This window comes from Buceros rhinoceros, unplaced genomic scaffold, assembly GCF_000710305.1.
Source record: "Buceros rhinoceros silvestris isolate BGI_N320 unplaced genomic scaffold, ASM71030v1 scaffold6931, whole genome shotgun sequence".
NCBI classification, from domain to species: Eukaryota; Metazoa; Chordata; class Aves; order Bucerotiformes; family Bucerotidae; genus Buceros; species Buceros rhinoceros.
In genome coordinates this window covers 30,647-47,013 of record NW_010394775.1, presented here as the reverse complement: position 1 = coordinate 47,013, position 16,367 = coordinate 30,647, and the positions used below count along the sequence as shown (strand labels likewise).

Here is a 16,367-nt window from a genome sequence, read left to right as displayed (position 1 = left end):
CGTGCTGAGGTGTGCTGTCTCCAGATTGTTATCCTGCTCCTGGTTTTGTTAGTCATGCCGAGGGAACTAATGCCAGTTCTTCGTAGGTTTTGCTTTCCCGTAGCCACCCAAGCAGTTCTGCCAGCAGAGGTGGCAGTAGATTGCTGGCAGAGGGAAACTGGAGGAAGGCAGGAGGATGGGAACAGCTTAAGCTGTCCCTGGGCACTTGAATAAAACCATACTTTAAAATAATAAATCTGCATATAGAAAGAACCCGAGAGATAACTATCTGTTCTGCCAGAAACCGACTGAAACAAGCTGCTAATTCTAACCCAAAACAAGGTGCCAGCCCCCAGCGAGCTGGAGGGAATTTAGTTTGAATCATCTTATATGCTCTTAAATTGCTTGTAATGACTCAGCAGTTTTATTTTATTATATTTATCTTCACTTCTTTCTTGGAATGATGCGTACTTTGTACAGAGCTGTGCCTCTAGTCCAGCTAATCCCAAGCCTAGGACGATTGGGTGACCTGTAATGGTTTGCATTTGGGCAGCTTTTAAAGGGCCCCATTGATGCAGGGCTGCTCTTATGTACTGAAACACGACTTGCTCAAGAGCTCCACGGAGTTTTCTTGTGCACACTATACACAACCTCTCCAATCAGATGCAATCTATGTTACTGTGATAGATGAGTATTTTTTGCTTTTTCAAAAATGTATAAACCTGAGAAGAATCTTTGAGGTTCATTTACTTGAAGTTTTCCTTCAAGTAGAGTGCTTTTCATTGATAAAATTTTACTTGTGTGTGTGTATGGAATTTAACTGGTTTCCTCAGCTTCCAAAGTCTAAAGACTTTTGAAAATCCTGGAATCATATTCCACACATAGCAGGCCAGTTCAAACTGATGTTATCCTGCCTTGTTTTACTAGCTGTCATATTAATATGACTCAGTTGTCCATGTGTCAGGAATATGAGAGCAAGAGAGTTTTTGCAAATAATTTGTCTCAAAGGATACTGATTGCCTGATTATGATATACTACATGTGGAAGGAGGTACATTATTTACTGGGATTTATTCCATCATCTACAGGTTTATCGTATAAGTAATTCTGTTTATGTTAATGAAGTTACTGCAGAGTAAAACTAAAGAGTGTGGAAGGAACCAGTTAGTGGATATTCTATCTGCGAAGAGCCCTTTTGATTTCAGCTGAAAGAGTGGAGTGTCAAAATATATACAATAATTTAAAGAGAACATTTCCAAGCAATTGTATGTGGTTTGTCTGGGGATTTTTTTTATGAATAGATGTCATACTTCTGTAGAAGTTACAGTTACAGGTGTCTAAAGTAATGCTGTAGTTTCTTTTGTGTCAAGTAAGAAAACAGTAGGATGTAGAAAGTGGAGTGATAAGACTGAGATGATATGGACCGTATTTGGGGACCGTATTTTGTAGTGTTTGTTTATAGTAACGTATTTATTGTTTCAGTGTCAGATTGGAGTGTATGCAAAAATGTTTGCAGCAGCTCTGAGTGTGATTAATTTATTTCCTCTTTATTTGTTTCTCAATTTCTACTTGCAAACATTTTGCTACTTCTGTACTGCTTTATTCACAATCCATTTACGAGCACTTTGGTTGCAGGGTAACTCATGTTGGTTTAACTGCGTAAGTGTCTGAAATGCCTTTAATTACCCCCCTTTCCTTTTATGAGAGAATTTTTAAAAGGTTGAGTTCACTAAAGCTAACCATAAAACGAGCCAGCCAGTTATCTGTTCAGCAGCTCTTCAAATAGTGTCATAAGAAGTTGTAAGTTTTTTTAACTATACCTTCAGAAAGTTTGGGAGTTTTGGAGGGTGCTCTTAGGGGGTTTATTTTTTTAGGGTTTTTTGGGTTTGGTTTTTTGGGGTCTTTTTTTTTGGTAACACTGCAAAGCGTAAATTTCTTCAGCCACCAAATCCTATAAAGCATTATTAACCTAAGATTAGAGTTCAATATTTTTAAAATAATTCTAAACCATCTAAAATCTTGGAATGGTTTCTTTATTTTTTTTGTTCATAATTCTGTGAGGGGAACACGGAGCTGAGCAGAGCTACCTTTGCCCAGTGGTTAGAGCAGTAACTCCCAGCCAAGACAAAACCTGGTTTTCACATGAAATTGAATCAAATCAGTAAAATAGTTTTTCTGTCTGTCTATCTTCCGTGCTGTAAAATATACTTTGTCTTTACGGGATGAGAAACAATTCATACATGGGTAAGTATTCATTTGCATCAAAGAACCGGTGGTTTTAAGACCAATGTCATCCATCCATCTCCAGTAATGCCCCAGCATGTTCCCGAGATAATGCACCGTAAGCTCGTTCCCAGCAGTACAGCTCTTCCATGTATTACAGTCAGGGGAGCGGTTGTTTCGTTCTGCAGGTATGCATGGATTTAAATAATCAAGATAAATAGGAAGTAATGGCAACTCTTGTCACCAAAGTCTGTCTGCATAACAAAATGAAGATGTAATTGCATCCAGTACTGGATTTTTACCACTAGCTTTAACGAAAGTTAACATGACTAACAAGGGTGGTGAAACTAAAGGAGAATACACAGTATTTCTGCTGTGTGACTGACTCCTTGGAAAAGGCTTTTTTTTCCCCCCTACCCACTGCACTGGTTGTTAAAGCAGTTGGGAAGACAGGATGACTATTTGTGTGTGATTTTTGTACTATATTTTGGAGCAAGCATTAGTATCTAATTCTTTATTTGCTCCATTTTCTATATTTCATGGCCTTTACTTGTATCACACAATGTGTGTTGTACAAGGTGGAATAAACTGATTTTGTCAGAAGCATTTGTTGGTTTTGTTCCAGACAGTTGATAGATTTTATAAGGTACATTCACAGCGAGTACTTTGATAACTGAATATTACAACATCTTTAGCTCATCAAAATTAGCGGGAAAGATCCTGTGAGTTAGTAAGTACTGAATTGTTAGAGACAGTAATTCTGAATTCACGGAGCACCAGGGCGTTTGAAATGAGAAATGCGATTTTGGACTTACAAGAGCCATAGAGCTACCACTTGACTTATTTTTAAGAGGCATAAATAGAACCTAGTCTAGACAGTGCTACTTTTGCATGGCAGGGGCAGCTGCAAGTAAACGCTAAGACAAGAGCTGATTCCAAAACAGAGAGGAGAAAAAGCAGAAAAAAACAGAGATGAGGAATATGCTGGAGGCCTCAAATGTTAGTTCGCACTGTGTTTTGGGAGAGTCACCCAGAGGTCTTCCTACAGGGGAAAAAATGAATGCTGAAGTAATCCAGAACTATTTATTAAACACTATTCTAGTGCTTGCCTTTCTTCTCAGAATTTTCCTACCTACCAATCAGCTTATCTGTGAATACCTTACAGTCCCTGCTGTGAGACTCAGCTCAGGCTGGGAAACGTACCCTGGGGATAACTGCGTGTTTAAATTCTGGGAATGCAATATCTTCATTTTGTTTATTGCTTTAATTTCCTTTTTCTTGAACTATTTTTACTATCAGACTTACTGATCTTACTCTCTGCTCACTTGTACTTGCCCCTTTTCCATTTTTTCCTTTCTCCTTTTTTCCCCCTCTTTGTTATTGTTGCTTCTTTCCTTCTTTTTCACCATGTACATACAATAAAATCAAACACTGGATTTTTGGTGCAGTCTTGATCCACGATCATTCTGTCTGGAGTCGCCAGTGGCTCAGGCCAAACAGATGTGGTTTTGTCGTTGGTTTGTGTAAAAAACAGTCGGGAACTGTGGAGAGAGTTTGCAGACAGGGACTAGAGACCTGCGACCCGCACTGCAGACGTGCGTTACTCTGCAGCTTTAGGCTGTTGAGTTAGGACTGATCCTGTTAGTACACAACTGTGAACAGGAAGACTTTGAACTGACACTCGGTTTATATGCATGGATGTTTGTGTTGCTTTACTTCCTTAGAGCTTTAAAAACACAAGAGACTTAAACTGACTGTCTGAAAAACTGAAGAGGAACAAAGAGAAAGTTAGCAATGGTAGCCAATTTTTCCATTGGACTTCTACAAGAACAAAATTTATTGTTATCAACAGTTGTTTGAAATGCTTCTGCAGTGCCAGACATTTAAATTCAAATAAAAAAATGCCTCAGGTTTGCATTGAAAGTGATAAATGACACTGGCAGCCAGTGTTAGTGCTGCTATTCCTTCTTTGTATTGTAGCAGTACCTAGCAATAAACCAAATATTTACGTACACACATGACAGTGCGTTCCTGGCGACCGCAACTTTGGCATCTGAAAACCAAATCAGGGGGACCATAAGAATATGTTTTTGCCTGGCAGCTGCATGTGATTTCTCCTGGAGGATGCACTGAAGAATTCGCATCACTACCCTAAATTCTTTTGTACTTGGCAGTATACAAATATTTGAGTCAAAATCACGCTTGTTCTGAGAGACTTGGTCTGAAGTATGTACAGAGTTGCAGAGTGCATAGTGTTACAAGTTTTCTGTGTAATGGTAGCTCCTCTCTTTTCCTTCTGTTTCAGTATTTGGGTTTTTGCTGCTTTCTCATTTAAGTAATTTAGAAAATCAAAGGTTGACCATTTTTACAGGCCTATTATTTATCAGTGGACTGACAATTCTACATCCTTACACGTGCAATAATTATAAATTATTACATGTTTTTGTTTGTTGTAAGTCTCTTCTTGTAGAAGCTTGGGTCTTCTGAAGAACATTTCCCATGTCACTCTTGTTTATACTAAGGACGCGTCTGATAAACTGAGATGTCATGCTTTTGACAGCCAGATTTGAAGAACTGTGTTTGGGTATTACATGAAAGGAATTTGGTGGATTAAAAGCTTTCAAAGTCTTTTCAGCTGGCCGGGCTCCTTCTCCCATTGATATGGCATGTGAGCATTTCATGTTAATGTTTATTTTCATGTGAGCAGAGTATCCGAGGCAACTAATAATTGTTATAATAACCAGGCAAATGAAAGCTACTACATGGGAAATTTTTCTTGAAAGTGTCCTAAATGTAATGCTTTGTAGAACTGCTGAAAGAGGATGTTTTGTGACAAATATTTAAACGTGCCTACAGCATGAGGTTTTACAGAAAGCTTCACTTTTTAACAAATGCAGCTGTTAAATCTTTTTCTGATGCTCAGGAGTAATAGTAATAATATAACACAATGCTGTTTGCGAAAATGAGCACTGATTTATATGAGAATGTATTTTACATCCAGATCTGCATATATTTAAGGAAAAATCTGGTCCTTATGGTTGCTGGATAGATGAATATTGTTGTACTATGTGCAGTAGGGAATTGTGCTGTGGACATTCACCCACTGCTATCAGATCTGGGTGAATGGGTCTCTGCTGTGGGACAGTTAGCTCTAAGTGACACAGGACTGACCTCTTAAACAGTTTGTATCTCTTGGTGAGAAATGTAAACTATTTTAGATGTTCCAGGTAGGTCTATGTTTTGCCCACTTATAAGCAGATAACTTCAGACTCTTTCAGACAGGCAGTTCTCTAAGTTTCATTTGAACAAGGCTCCAAATTACCTTTCCTATACCTGGTCTATGCACTGGCAGTGTGTGTTCCTAAGAAAGAAAGGATAACTGAGATTTATTTGGCCCTCTACTGTGTACCATCCCTCTCGCTTTGAGCTTGTCTCTGCAGAGTCTGTAGTCCAAAAAAACTTGGAGGAGGGATGAAAGTATTGATGCCAGACAACAGCTGGTAATATATCATTTGAATATATTGTATTTATGAAATTACTGTCTCTTACGTGAACTGACTCACTGGCTAATGTCCGAGGCAGCAGGTGCATGATCTTTATAGGGATAACGTACCTCAAAGAACTCCAGTTACTGTACCTATGGGCCACTTTTAATTGCAGAAATTAATGGAGTTTTCTTGATTAACAGTTAATGACTGACTCTTGTCCTTAACTGTGTCCTTTTACTTTCTGCCTGAGCCATAGTCAAGCCATAGCCAAGTCATAACCACAACAGTGAATGATCAACAGAAGCTGAGAGAACATTTTTGTGTGAGAACTTTTTTTAGTCATGCTTGTTAAAAAGTAAATGCCTAACATTGAGCTTGTTTAGATGAACTAGAAGGTTTTTGTTGTATCTTTTTTTTTTTTTTTTAATTAATCAGGATACTTGGGAAAAAGTAGCACGGCTTCAGAGCCACATCATTAACTAAGTTCAGATGCTTTTATTTATATTACGCTTTAAATGTGCTGTCTGGAAAAGCTTGATAATGTAAACTGTACAAAAGCAAGTCAGATTGTGCTTGATAATCAACTTTTTTGTGGTATTTCAAATCCCAGTTGCTTTATGCAGTCATGGACCCTTTTACTAAGCCATCAAAAAGGCTGAGGGAGGATCTTGCAGCATCTTCTATACAGGAAAATATTTAAAGATCCATAAAGTAAATTGTTTCTGTTGTAAGGGAAGAAAACACAAACTTAATTTTTCTCCTGAAAATGTCTTTTCTCCAGTCTACTTCTTTCAGATTGTTGAAAAATTTGCTTATGATTATTTCTTCGCAAATTGTTCATTCTTCATGCTGTTCTGTAGAATGGCGGCATTTTTCTTTTTTTTTCTTTTTGTCTCTATACTGCCCTTGACTGTTTAGTGTCTCTTTTGCTAAATTTGGGTATATCTGCTGATTTCCACACAGTGCTTTATCTTGGGTTTATCAGCAAGAAGTGTTTAATTATATTTAACTGCAAAGGTAGGGGTTTCAAAATACACTGTGATGATAACTACTATGTCACTGAACTTGTGAGGGAAGAACAGAACTACTGAACTCCACTGGTTTACTGTGGATTTCCAGCGAAGCAAGTGCCCAAGGTGCAGTGCTAATGCTCTCCCACAAACAATGAATCCATTGCAAGTCCTGGACTTAAAACTGTGCAGACACCTCTGCAGAGGATGGCCCTACAGCCATCTTAGTCCTAAGACAGTGTGTTTTAAAAGTTAAATAAAATAACAAATAAGCCCTAAAATTCTAATCTAGAAAAATGGGTTTATTTCAACTTAAAAAGGCAAAGAGAAAGCCAGAGGATATGATTCTTCCAATTAAGTGGATAGCAAATAATATCTGCTACAGGAGTAAACAATGGGGAACGTACTGTCCCCAAGTAGCAGATGTCAGGCTTGTTCTCCGTGTATTCTTATGCTGATCAGTAAGTCTGGTAGACTTGTTTCCAGGAGAAGGACAGGCTTTTATGAGTCATGCAACAGCCAGGCTGTTCCAGATGACGCATCTGATGGATTGCTCTGAAGTTGCGCTGGCGGCAGCAGAAGCATTCTTGGTTTCTGGAACCCTTTCTAGCCTCTTCCCCAGGGCCCACTGTCATCTTCAGGTTTGCCAGTGTCTCCGTCAGAGAGCAGCATTAGTAGGTGAAGATCATTTTGGAACCTGGGGGTGGCGCAGGATGTTCCGTGGGGAAATGCAGGGTCTCTGAAAGCAGAGTGAGCCTGCAAGTCTCTTCAGCCGTTCCGGAGAGGCCGACTCTAATTTCCAATATGCCTATTTGCTATAGAAACCAGCACAGAATAAAGTACCTTGGTGCTGGTGCCTTTAGAAACACTGGTCTGTAAATGGGCTCGCATCATTGGTCAGGAGTATAATTTTTCATAAACCAGTGGAAATCTTTTGCCTCAACAATTTTAAAGGGAAATAATGGAGAGAAGACCCATCTCTTCCCCAGCAAGAAAAAAAGTACAGGAAAAACATCTGCAACTCCTGTGTTTGCTCAGAGTTTATTGTGTACCCCTTCCTGTCCTTTCTGAGGTCTCCTTTTCATTTAATTCTACTTTTTCTCGCATTTTAAAAATAAACCTCCAGTATGTATTTCATTTACTCCCAGTCTGCTGTACTTAAGTTGCAGTTAAACATATGGTTACCATATGATACTGAAAGGAAATGCTTTGTAAGAGACACGGCAGTGTGTGTGCTCGGGCCTAGGTGATGCTGGTTTAGCTCTTCTGTAGGCGTACAGCCTCGATGCGGTTATGAAAACACAAACGGTGTGGTAAAGTAATGGTCACATAGCAAATAGTGACAGCCTGAATCTGAACTGTAGAATCACGGTTGAATCAAGCATGAAAAATAATGTGAAAGAAGGAAAATAATGGCAGTGGAAACAGAGTAGGGGGCAAACAAGACGGGCTGGCAGTGAGAAAGGCTTCCTCCCAGTTGGTTTCAGGTACTGGTGTAGACCATTGACTTGACCTGAAGAAGTGTTTGTAAGGTGGAATCCTAGCAAGGTGATCTGTAACTCCTGAGTTACTTATCTGCTCCGATAAAAAATGCAGGTGTGAAATTAATTTGGTGTAGAGCAATTTTCATTCAAGTACCCACCTGTTTGTACATGACTGGAGGAGACCAGGCATATCCTGAGCTTGGGAGGAAGTTTTGGTAACTATTTTCTGCAAAGCCTTCCTCTGTGCAGGTTGCCCCCCAGATTCTCCTTTCATGCATGTAGGTGGTATCGCTTGTGCTTTTAGTTTGAACAGAAGGAACCCAGCAGCGTGTGAGCCGGGTGTGACAGCCACGTAGACAAAGCTGCTGCTTCATGATGCACTTCTTGTTGGAAACTCCTCCTTTTGGTTCTATTCACGCTTGTAGTTTTGTGTAATTTGCATAACACAGCTCACCAGCAGGTCTATTTTACTTGAGTAGAACATTTACTTAGATGGGAAGATGGCAGATGTGTTTATTCTGAGACATAATTACGAGTGGTGAAGTTTCATACATCCATTTTGCAAATACAGACTTTTTATACCATGTAATTCAGTTGAAGGGGAAAAGTGCATTATTGTTTCTTGGTTTCAGTTCCTTTAATTGCACAAAATAAGAAAATTCCTGGTGATTTGAGATCCTTTATATCTTGAACTTGCCATGTGCCGTTCTTTGAATACCTGAAGATACTATAATTCTAGCCCTTGCAAAGCATTTTAGGCAGCTTTCAGTGCTGACGTTAAAAAATATAGCGTGCAAGAACACATTTATAAAATGTTTCTCTTTTATATTTCTATAATTCCTATTTTATTTTTAAAAACAGGTTTTGTCAAAGTTTTTCTCCTCGCATTGTAAGTGTAACAGCTTATTTCCATAGCTAGAATTTATTACATGGCCTATTTGCTTCAAATTGATATTTATGCTTATCCAAAAATAAAAGCATGGTGCCATCTTCCTGAGCACATGGTGATGATCTGATGGAAGCTGACCGCTTGATGTGCTAATGATGTTTGTAGCGTTACGCTTTAACTGAGATTCAGTTAAACATCCTGTCTGCTGCCTGAAAAGATGGCCATATTTTGCCCCGCTGTAGTCATTGCGCTTGGTTACAATGCTGTTAACTTGCATGCACAGACCACACTGTCGTCACCAAGCCACATGATGTGGTGATGCAGAAGCTAAGCGTACACGCCACCTGAGCATCTGGCCACTAGAATGTGTTGGTTTGGACACAGAACTGTGTTTGGTGTGGAGCCTTTAGCAATACCCATTTCCTGGCATGGATATTTGGGGTTAGTCCTGAAACAAAATACAGCTGGTCAAGAAGGGCTGTGTTGGTGCTGGGCTTCCTCATGGCTCTGTGTCTGTTACTCAAGTCTGAATTTCATTATGACCAAATGGTCAGTAGGAAAATATTATTAGAACATGCACAGCCCTCCCCAAAACATCAGCGTTGTTCATCCAACAGATATGGGACTTAGCCATACTCCTTCTTTAAAGCCAAGAATAAAAGTTAAAAAGCATTGTTAGTTTTTAAAACATCAGTAACATTTTAAGTGTGAATGGATCTCTGCATGAGAAGAGGCACTAAAAGGAGATTTGCATCTTGTGGAATTGCTGTAAAATTATCCTCCTGTGCAGAAGGTGGAGTTGATGATTGAGTGGGTTTTGTGCAGTTCTACTGCCTGAGAAACACAGAAATGTTTTCTGTTAGGTGAATTGTTTCTAATGTTCTCTATATTTTAGTACAGGGAGGAGTTAGAATGTGAGCTTTGTCTTTGTCCCAGGTATTCAAATTATTTGTAGAATATGACCTCGGCGATTACGTATTGTATTTCTTGCTCTAATTGCACAAATTTGTGGCCCTTAAAGACAATCTCCACAAGTGAAAATTCTTCAAAGCAATTTAAATTACATTTTTAGAAAGACGATTGACTGAAAACGTGTGTGATGTTCTGTTTGTGACTTGAGCCTAAGAGCTGTTGGTGAAGTTAGCATCAAATGCTAGGGCAGCTGAACCGTGAGTCCAGATGTCGTGACTGGAACTGTAGTTATCTGGGCTGCCAGAAAGCTTCGTGAAAGTACAAACAGAACCTCACTTTCTAAAATATAATTGCTGCACTTAGTTTAGTCTTGGGGCCTGGGGATTGCTGGTGTTAAGTATCTGTAGGACTTGATCATGCTAATAGAAAAATTATTTTTTTTGTTTTTACCTGAGTTAGACTGAATTCAGACTCTCACTGGGAGCGCGTGGGAAGTACATGGGGCCGGCTTCCCCCTGGATGGCTGCTCCAGGCCCTGACCTCCATTTCTGCAGCGGGTAGCAGAGTGGTGGCCGTAGGTTTGATTGTTTAATGCTTCTGGAACTCAATCATATCATTACTGGTGTTCTACAGTATCTAGAATTTTCTTCATTTTTGCAAATAATTTGGTTTTGAATTCCTGAAGTTGCGCTGCTGTCGTTGTTTAAAGGCCTTGATGTACCACGTGTATGAGTTAAGTGGTTGACAGTGTGTCTTTAGCTGAGTAAAACATACGTATAAATCACCCTGAATCTGAGCCTGAATGGAGCATCTTTGGTAAATTTAGAAGGAGGTTACACCTGTGGAGGGCCCGGGAGCAGCATGACTTGCTTAGCGCTCCATGAGCTGTCCTTCTGACAGAATGCCAAGGTCAAGATTGGTAGGAAGTGTGAACTATTGTTCCACCTAAGAGCAGAGTAGTGTATTTTCTTGGTAAGTGGGTTAGAATCAAATTTGTCTGCTTTTAGTATAGCTCCTGCCTTGCCAATTTTGCTTTGCATTCTTAGTCATGGCTCTTAAGCTGAAAAACTGAAAACATTTTCCTTAGAAGAGTTTTAGTATGCAGAAAATTGCAATGCAGTTTTAAACAGCTGAAGAATAACCTGTTTTGTTTAAAAATAGATACTCCGAGCATATTTGCTCAGATGGCTCTGTGTGTGTGTGTCTGTCTGTGTGTCAAATCTGCCACGGGAGAAAGCGAATGCTTTGTGTTCCATCATGATGGTCGTCCCTTTGTGATTTGAAACTATTTTTGATTGAGACAAAACTTCCCAGAAGATTCCCTGCTTGGACTCCTGAAGGAGCTGGAAAAACAATTTCCGTCCAGAAGTAATAATAGCACAGGCTTTTGGTTTTGATCAGAAACTGACATTTAAAAGTCATCTGAGGAAAGATATTTCTTGATTAAAGTCAGGGTTTGCCTAATGCAGTTGTAGCAGATCTTTCCCATCTGGTATCGCGCTACTCTTTCAAGTTGCCTGGTGTCCGCTTGGTGAGATCCCACAGGCTTTCTCAAGAGACCTCTCCATGGATCGGGTCATTCTGCTGCCCTGCCTATTGCTCGGCTTTTCTCTTCCCTGGGGAAAACTTGGATAAGTTGCACAGCAGAGTATGACATGATAATCTGGTTCCCACAAAGTGCACTTGGAATTGCAGTTGAGTCAGGACCATGATAGCCTGTCCCTGGTTCCTCAGTTATGTGCCAGATCCCCACGTTTTACCGGTGGGATGCAGGCGTTACCTTTTGTAAGTAGAATATGAGCGGTGTGACTGCGTATCCTGGGTTCCATTCCCTAAACAGTCAGTGTTTAACACGACGTACTTCATCCTGGACGCAGCGGTCATCTTCTGCATGTAGTCACTGTAAGGAGTCAGTGAGATGGGCAGACTCCTGTGAACGTGGGTCTGGGCGAGGTACGGCTTCAGGCTGCTGTCAGTGACTTCAATTTTAGCACGTAATACGCCTGAAGAGAATTGTAGGTATTTGTGTTTTGGCATGGATTGCTACGATATGAACCTCCCTGCTAAGGGCTGGGTTTTATCCCAGCTCCTATGAGTTTCACACAAGATCAGATTCTCATGGCATTCAGATGGCTTGCCAAAACCCCGGCGTTTATTGAAGGCACAGAGTAACTGCTCCCTGCCTGCAGAACTCACTAAGGCACTCGCTCCCACGTACAAGGAAGCTTTTAGACAACAGAAAACTATACACTTTGAGATTTCCTTGAGATACCTCTGGTTTCTGTACACCACCAACTACCACCCCCTAGCTGGGGGTAAATGCGTTCGGGCAGCTACACAGGAACTGCCCAGTGGGTGTGTTTTACAGTGCTTTGGAGGTTGCCGCTCTTATCTAATTCCTCTGATCTCTTTTCTCTTGTGATTCCCAAAGGTCTCAGTAGGGGTGGATGACTCGGTGTTTAGCTACGGTATAACTGGGACTTCATGTAGAGGAGGAGCATAGAGTCCAGCTCATCAGATACAAGCTAATCCTAAATTTTGAGTATTTCTGATCTCCTTAGCTCCGGGTTGCTGGATTCCCCAAGACCTATGGCACCAGACAAAAGGCGGCACATAATGAGTATCAAAGACAGGGGTTATCAGGAAGGCAAGCCTGAGAAACTGGTTTTACTTTATCATCAGAGGAGCATAATTCCGCAGGGAGTAAAGCTGAAAAAAAAGGTCACTGCTCTGCTGGGCAAGTGACCTTCCATTAGCCACATTTTCGTGCTGCAACTACCGTGCACATCGCTGCCCCTTACGTGTCTTCATTCCCAGGACAGATGGTGGCTTTTGTCCCCGGTGAACACAGTACTAGGTACTGAGAGGCAATTAAAACTGGCAAATTCCATGTGTTTTATGTCATTTGGCACTGTGCACAACCCCCCTTCAGTTTGTCAAAAATTCCTAAACCCGAGCAAGGTCACATCTGGTAGCAATTTCAGTCTGCCAGATGAGGCGTAATCCTATAAAACAGCCCAAACTCATTTTCTCCAGCGCTTTTCAGAGCTGAGCTCTCCAGCTCCTTCTCTGTAAGACATACCACTTGCCCAGGAGCACTGCAGAATGATCGAGGCTGACAGACTTTTCAGCTTTATAAGCTGCGATTTTTGGAACACAGCTTTGTATCCAGTACATAAGACAGCACAAGCAAGTCACGGTGTGGAAGGCTTCACAGTAACAGGCCATGTCCAGAGGCCATGTCCTGTGGCAGCAGCATGTCCCCGCTGGGTGCACTAATCGTGATCTGCCTCGGAGTTTTGGTGTACAGCTCCTCTGTACTCTGACCTGTCACCTCACAGACTGTGTAACATCTAAAGAGGCCATAGGGAGCCCCTAATCTGCTCTTCTTTTAAAATAGTTATAGCATGAGCGGAGGCTTTGGTAAGTCAAGATACACACGCTGAAGACTCTGAAATGTCTGATGCACTAACAAAGTAATGGAACGCTGACCAGTCTTTGCACATTGTGGTAACTGAAAACAGCTCTAATTCCCAGTAACACGGATGTTTAATAGCAGGTGGTAGTTTTATATGCTTTGTCATGTTTCCATTGTCCCATTAGATTTTGATGATAGAGGTTATTTTGGTTATATTGTATTTGGGTTATTTTAATTATCTCTTTTTGCCTTTATTACTTCATGCCTTCAAAGCACTGTATGGAGCTTGCCGGTCCAGTTTCTCAAAAGAAAGATCAAACCAGTGTGCTCGTGAGGTGTTTGGGGGTTTTGTGAAACTGTGACGTAGTATAATGATGCGTTGTTAAATCAAATTAACAGAACTGAGTTAAAAAATAGTCTTTGAAGGTTTTCTAGGTCTTGCACAAGGACATCTAGGGCCTCTTCGGGCAAGCACATGATCCTGGTTTTTTCTCTGAGGTGACCAAATTTAAGTATTCTTCCTATCACATGAATGATACTAAAAAACTGAAACCATCAAAACTTACAAACCACATCAGAATGTTAAACAAAACAACCAGGACTGTTACTCTTAACGCTCACAAAGGCAAGTTAAAAATGGCAGCATATTAAAATCCCCTGCAACTGGAAAGCAGTAGCTACAAACCACCCTGTCAGCTCCGAGTTGTCTGACCTAATTCAAACTCTTTTGAACCTGTTTATTCACAGGACAAATACCCCAACGTTGTGAGCCTGCCGGAAGGACTGCAGGGAGATTACATCATTCTCAGGAACCCCAAAGTTTCTGGGTAAGCAAATAAACACTCGTCTCGATTTATGCAGCTAAAGGATTGTGACTCGCATGTTGGCCAGCTCGACACAAGCAGTCTGCTGGAATACCAAGTCACTTTGCTTTGTAACGCCTCTAAACACAGAGGTTAGATGATGTGTGATAAATTTTAGGGCTGTAACCACACATGAAAAACACTAGGAGAAAAAGACAAACAAAAAAGCTCCCCAAAATATGTACAGGCCATGTGCATGCGGCCTCATTAAGTCACTCAATTGTATTGCTACTGTGTGCATCCCCTCTTTTAAAAAGCTGGGGGGAAGAAATCAAGGGCTGTAGCAGGGTTTTCATTTGCATTTTAAGAAAAAAAATTACTATTATTTTGGTTTTGGAAGCTCATGCTACAATAGTCTAAATTCAAAGTTTAGGAACGTGGGATGCATCCTCCCTCTCGTGCATCAGAAACCGCCTCAGGTTCAGCTGGATTTGTGCCATCTTGGGTTTCTTTCTGCAGTATGTGACCAGAGCCAGGGGTGGAACAGACGCTGAGGCCCATGGCCCTTGTGCTGTGAGAGGGTGGGCCCCTGGCAGCCACCCCTCTGAGATAAGGCGAGTGGAGGAGCTCATCCCTTGAGGGAGCCTGTTCAGTTCCTGCTCTCACTCCTAGGGCAGGCGGTGCAGCAATCATCAAGCTGCAAAGTTAAGGTCTTTGGTCTTGGAAGAATGGGAAGAAAATGGCAGTTACCATGTCACCAAGAGGAGCTGTAGCTGTAGTTTTCCATTTGTTTTAGAAGGAAATCAGGTGGGTGGAGGGGATCACTTTACATTTATTACTCTTACCACACATGCTGGATTTGTCAGGGCTCCCTGCTAGCCCTGTACTGGTGGGTCTGGGAGTTTAAATTGAGTTAAAAAAAAAAAAAATCCCTGAAGTTTCATGTAAAACAATGTCAGCAAGAGCCAAAAAAAGTCACTATTTTGTGCAGAGAAACAACTGGAAATAAAACACAGCTAGCAAATAAACCAACAGCACTCTCTGGGCCCCATGGCGCCAAACGTGCCATTTAGAGGTGAGCCCTTTACCTCCGGGTGGCTGAGATGGTAAACTGTGGTTAGACTGTTAGACAGGTTCTGTTTCCATTCCCTTTCCCCGAGTCAAACATTTCTGGTTCCCCAGTCCAGAGACCATAGTTGCGCTGCCAGAGGTGAATCATACTGGAAAGCATAATGCATGTGACTCTCTGGGATGCTGCACTGTTCTGCTCTGGTGAAACCTGACTTACAGGTGCATGGTTAACACGTTACTGCCTTTTCTGTGCACACGATACAGGTTTGAATTAATGATAGTTTGGAAGATCCATCTGGATGAAGAAGGGAGAACTACGCCTGTTCTGGACCTTCTGACTAAAGTACCGGAGCAAGGTAACATCATTCACTCAGGCCTCTTTCAGACAGAACCTGTCCCCTTTTTTGCCCAACATCTCTTTAGATAAAAAGGAAATACATCTTGCAGAGCCCAACCCAGCAAAGAACCCCCCATGTCACCAGCAGCTAAGCTGGGCCTCTGGTGTGGTTTAACAGGGCTGAGAAGCCAGTCTGTCTCCTCTGGACAGCAGGTGTTCTCCAAAACCCCAATGCTGGCAGTGATGGTACCACTGTTAGAAAATAACGTTCATCGTTATGTTGTTCTTGCAGTCTTGGGGCAGAAGATAGCAACTACTGACAACGCGCCGGCCCACTTCCGCAGCCTGCTGCATCTGTTTGGGACTGAGACAGCAATTGAGAACCTAATCAAAGTGGTGATGGGACAGTGAATACCACCACATACCAGCCTGACTCACACCAGGTAGCAATTTCAAAAGTAGTTTTAATTAAGATATTGTGTTACACAGTCTATAATTTTATTGAATATAAACATTAAGTTATTTTCCATTTAGAAACCATACTCATAAAACATGCTATCTGTACAATTATGGCACGTTATATATAAATTGTCATGACATGAAAATAAATACAGCCATTTAAATACAAAAATGCCAAATAAAATAGTTACATGTACAGAGTGATTTCATTATAAATTCATCTTTCTGAATCATTAATGTACCAGAGTGGTTTATCTTCTTAACATTTTCTAGATACCTGGAAAGTGTTAAAAGA

The 16,367-nt window shown here is 41.0% G+C and overlaps 1 protein-coding gene across 1 annotated transcript in view; it reads left to right on the top strand.

The window, feature by feature from the left end:
• CENPP (centromere protein P) overlaps positions 1–16,085 on the top strand; it is a 131,648-nt gene extending 115,563 nt beyond the window's left edge. The window contains 4 exon segments of the mRNA XM_010145319.1: positions 14,150–14,229; positions 15,541–15,632; positions 15,906–16,018; positions 16,020–16,085. Of these exon segments, the coding sequence (XP_010143621.1) occupies positions 14,150–14,229; positions 15,541–15,632; positions 15,906–16,018; positions 16,020–16,085 (351 nt within the window).
• The last annotated feature ends 282 nt before the right edge of the window (positions 16,086–16,367 follow it).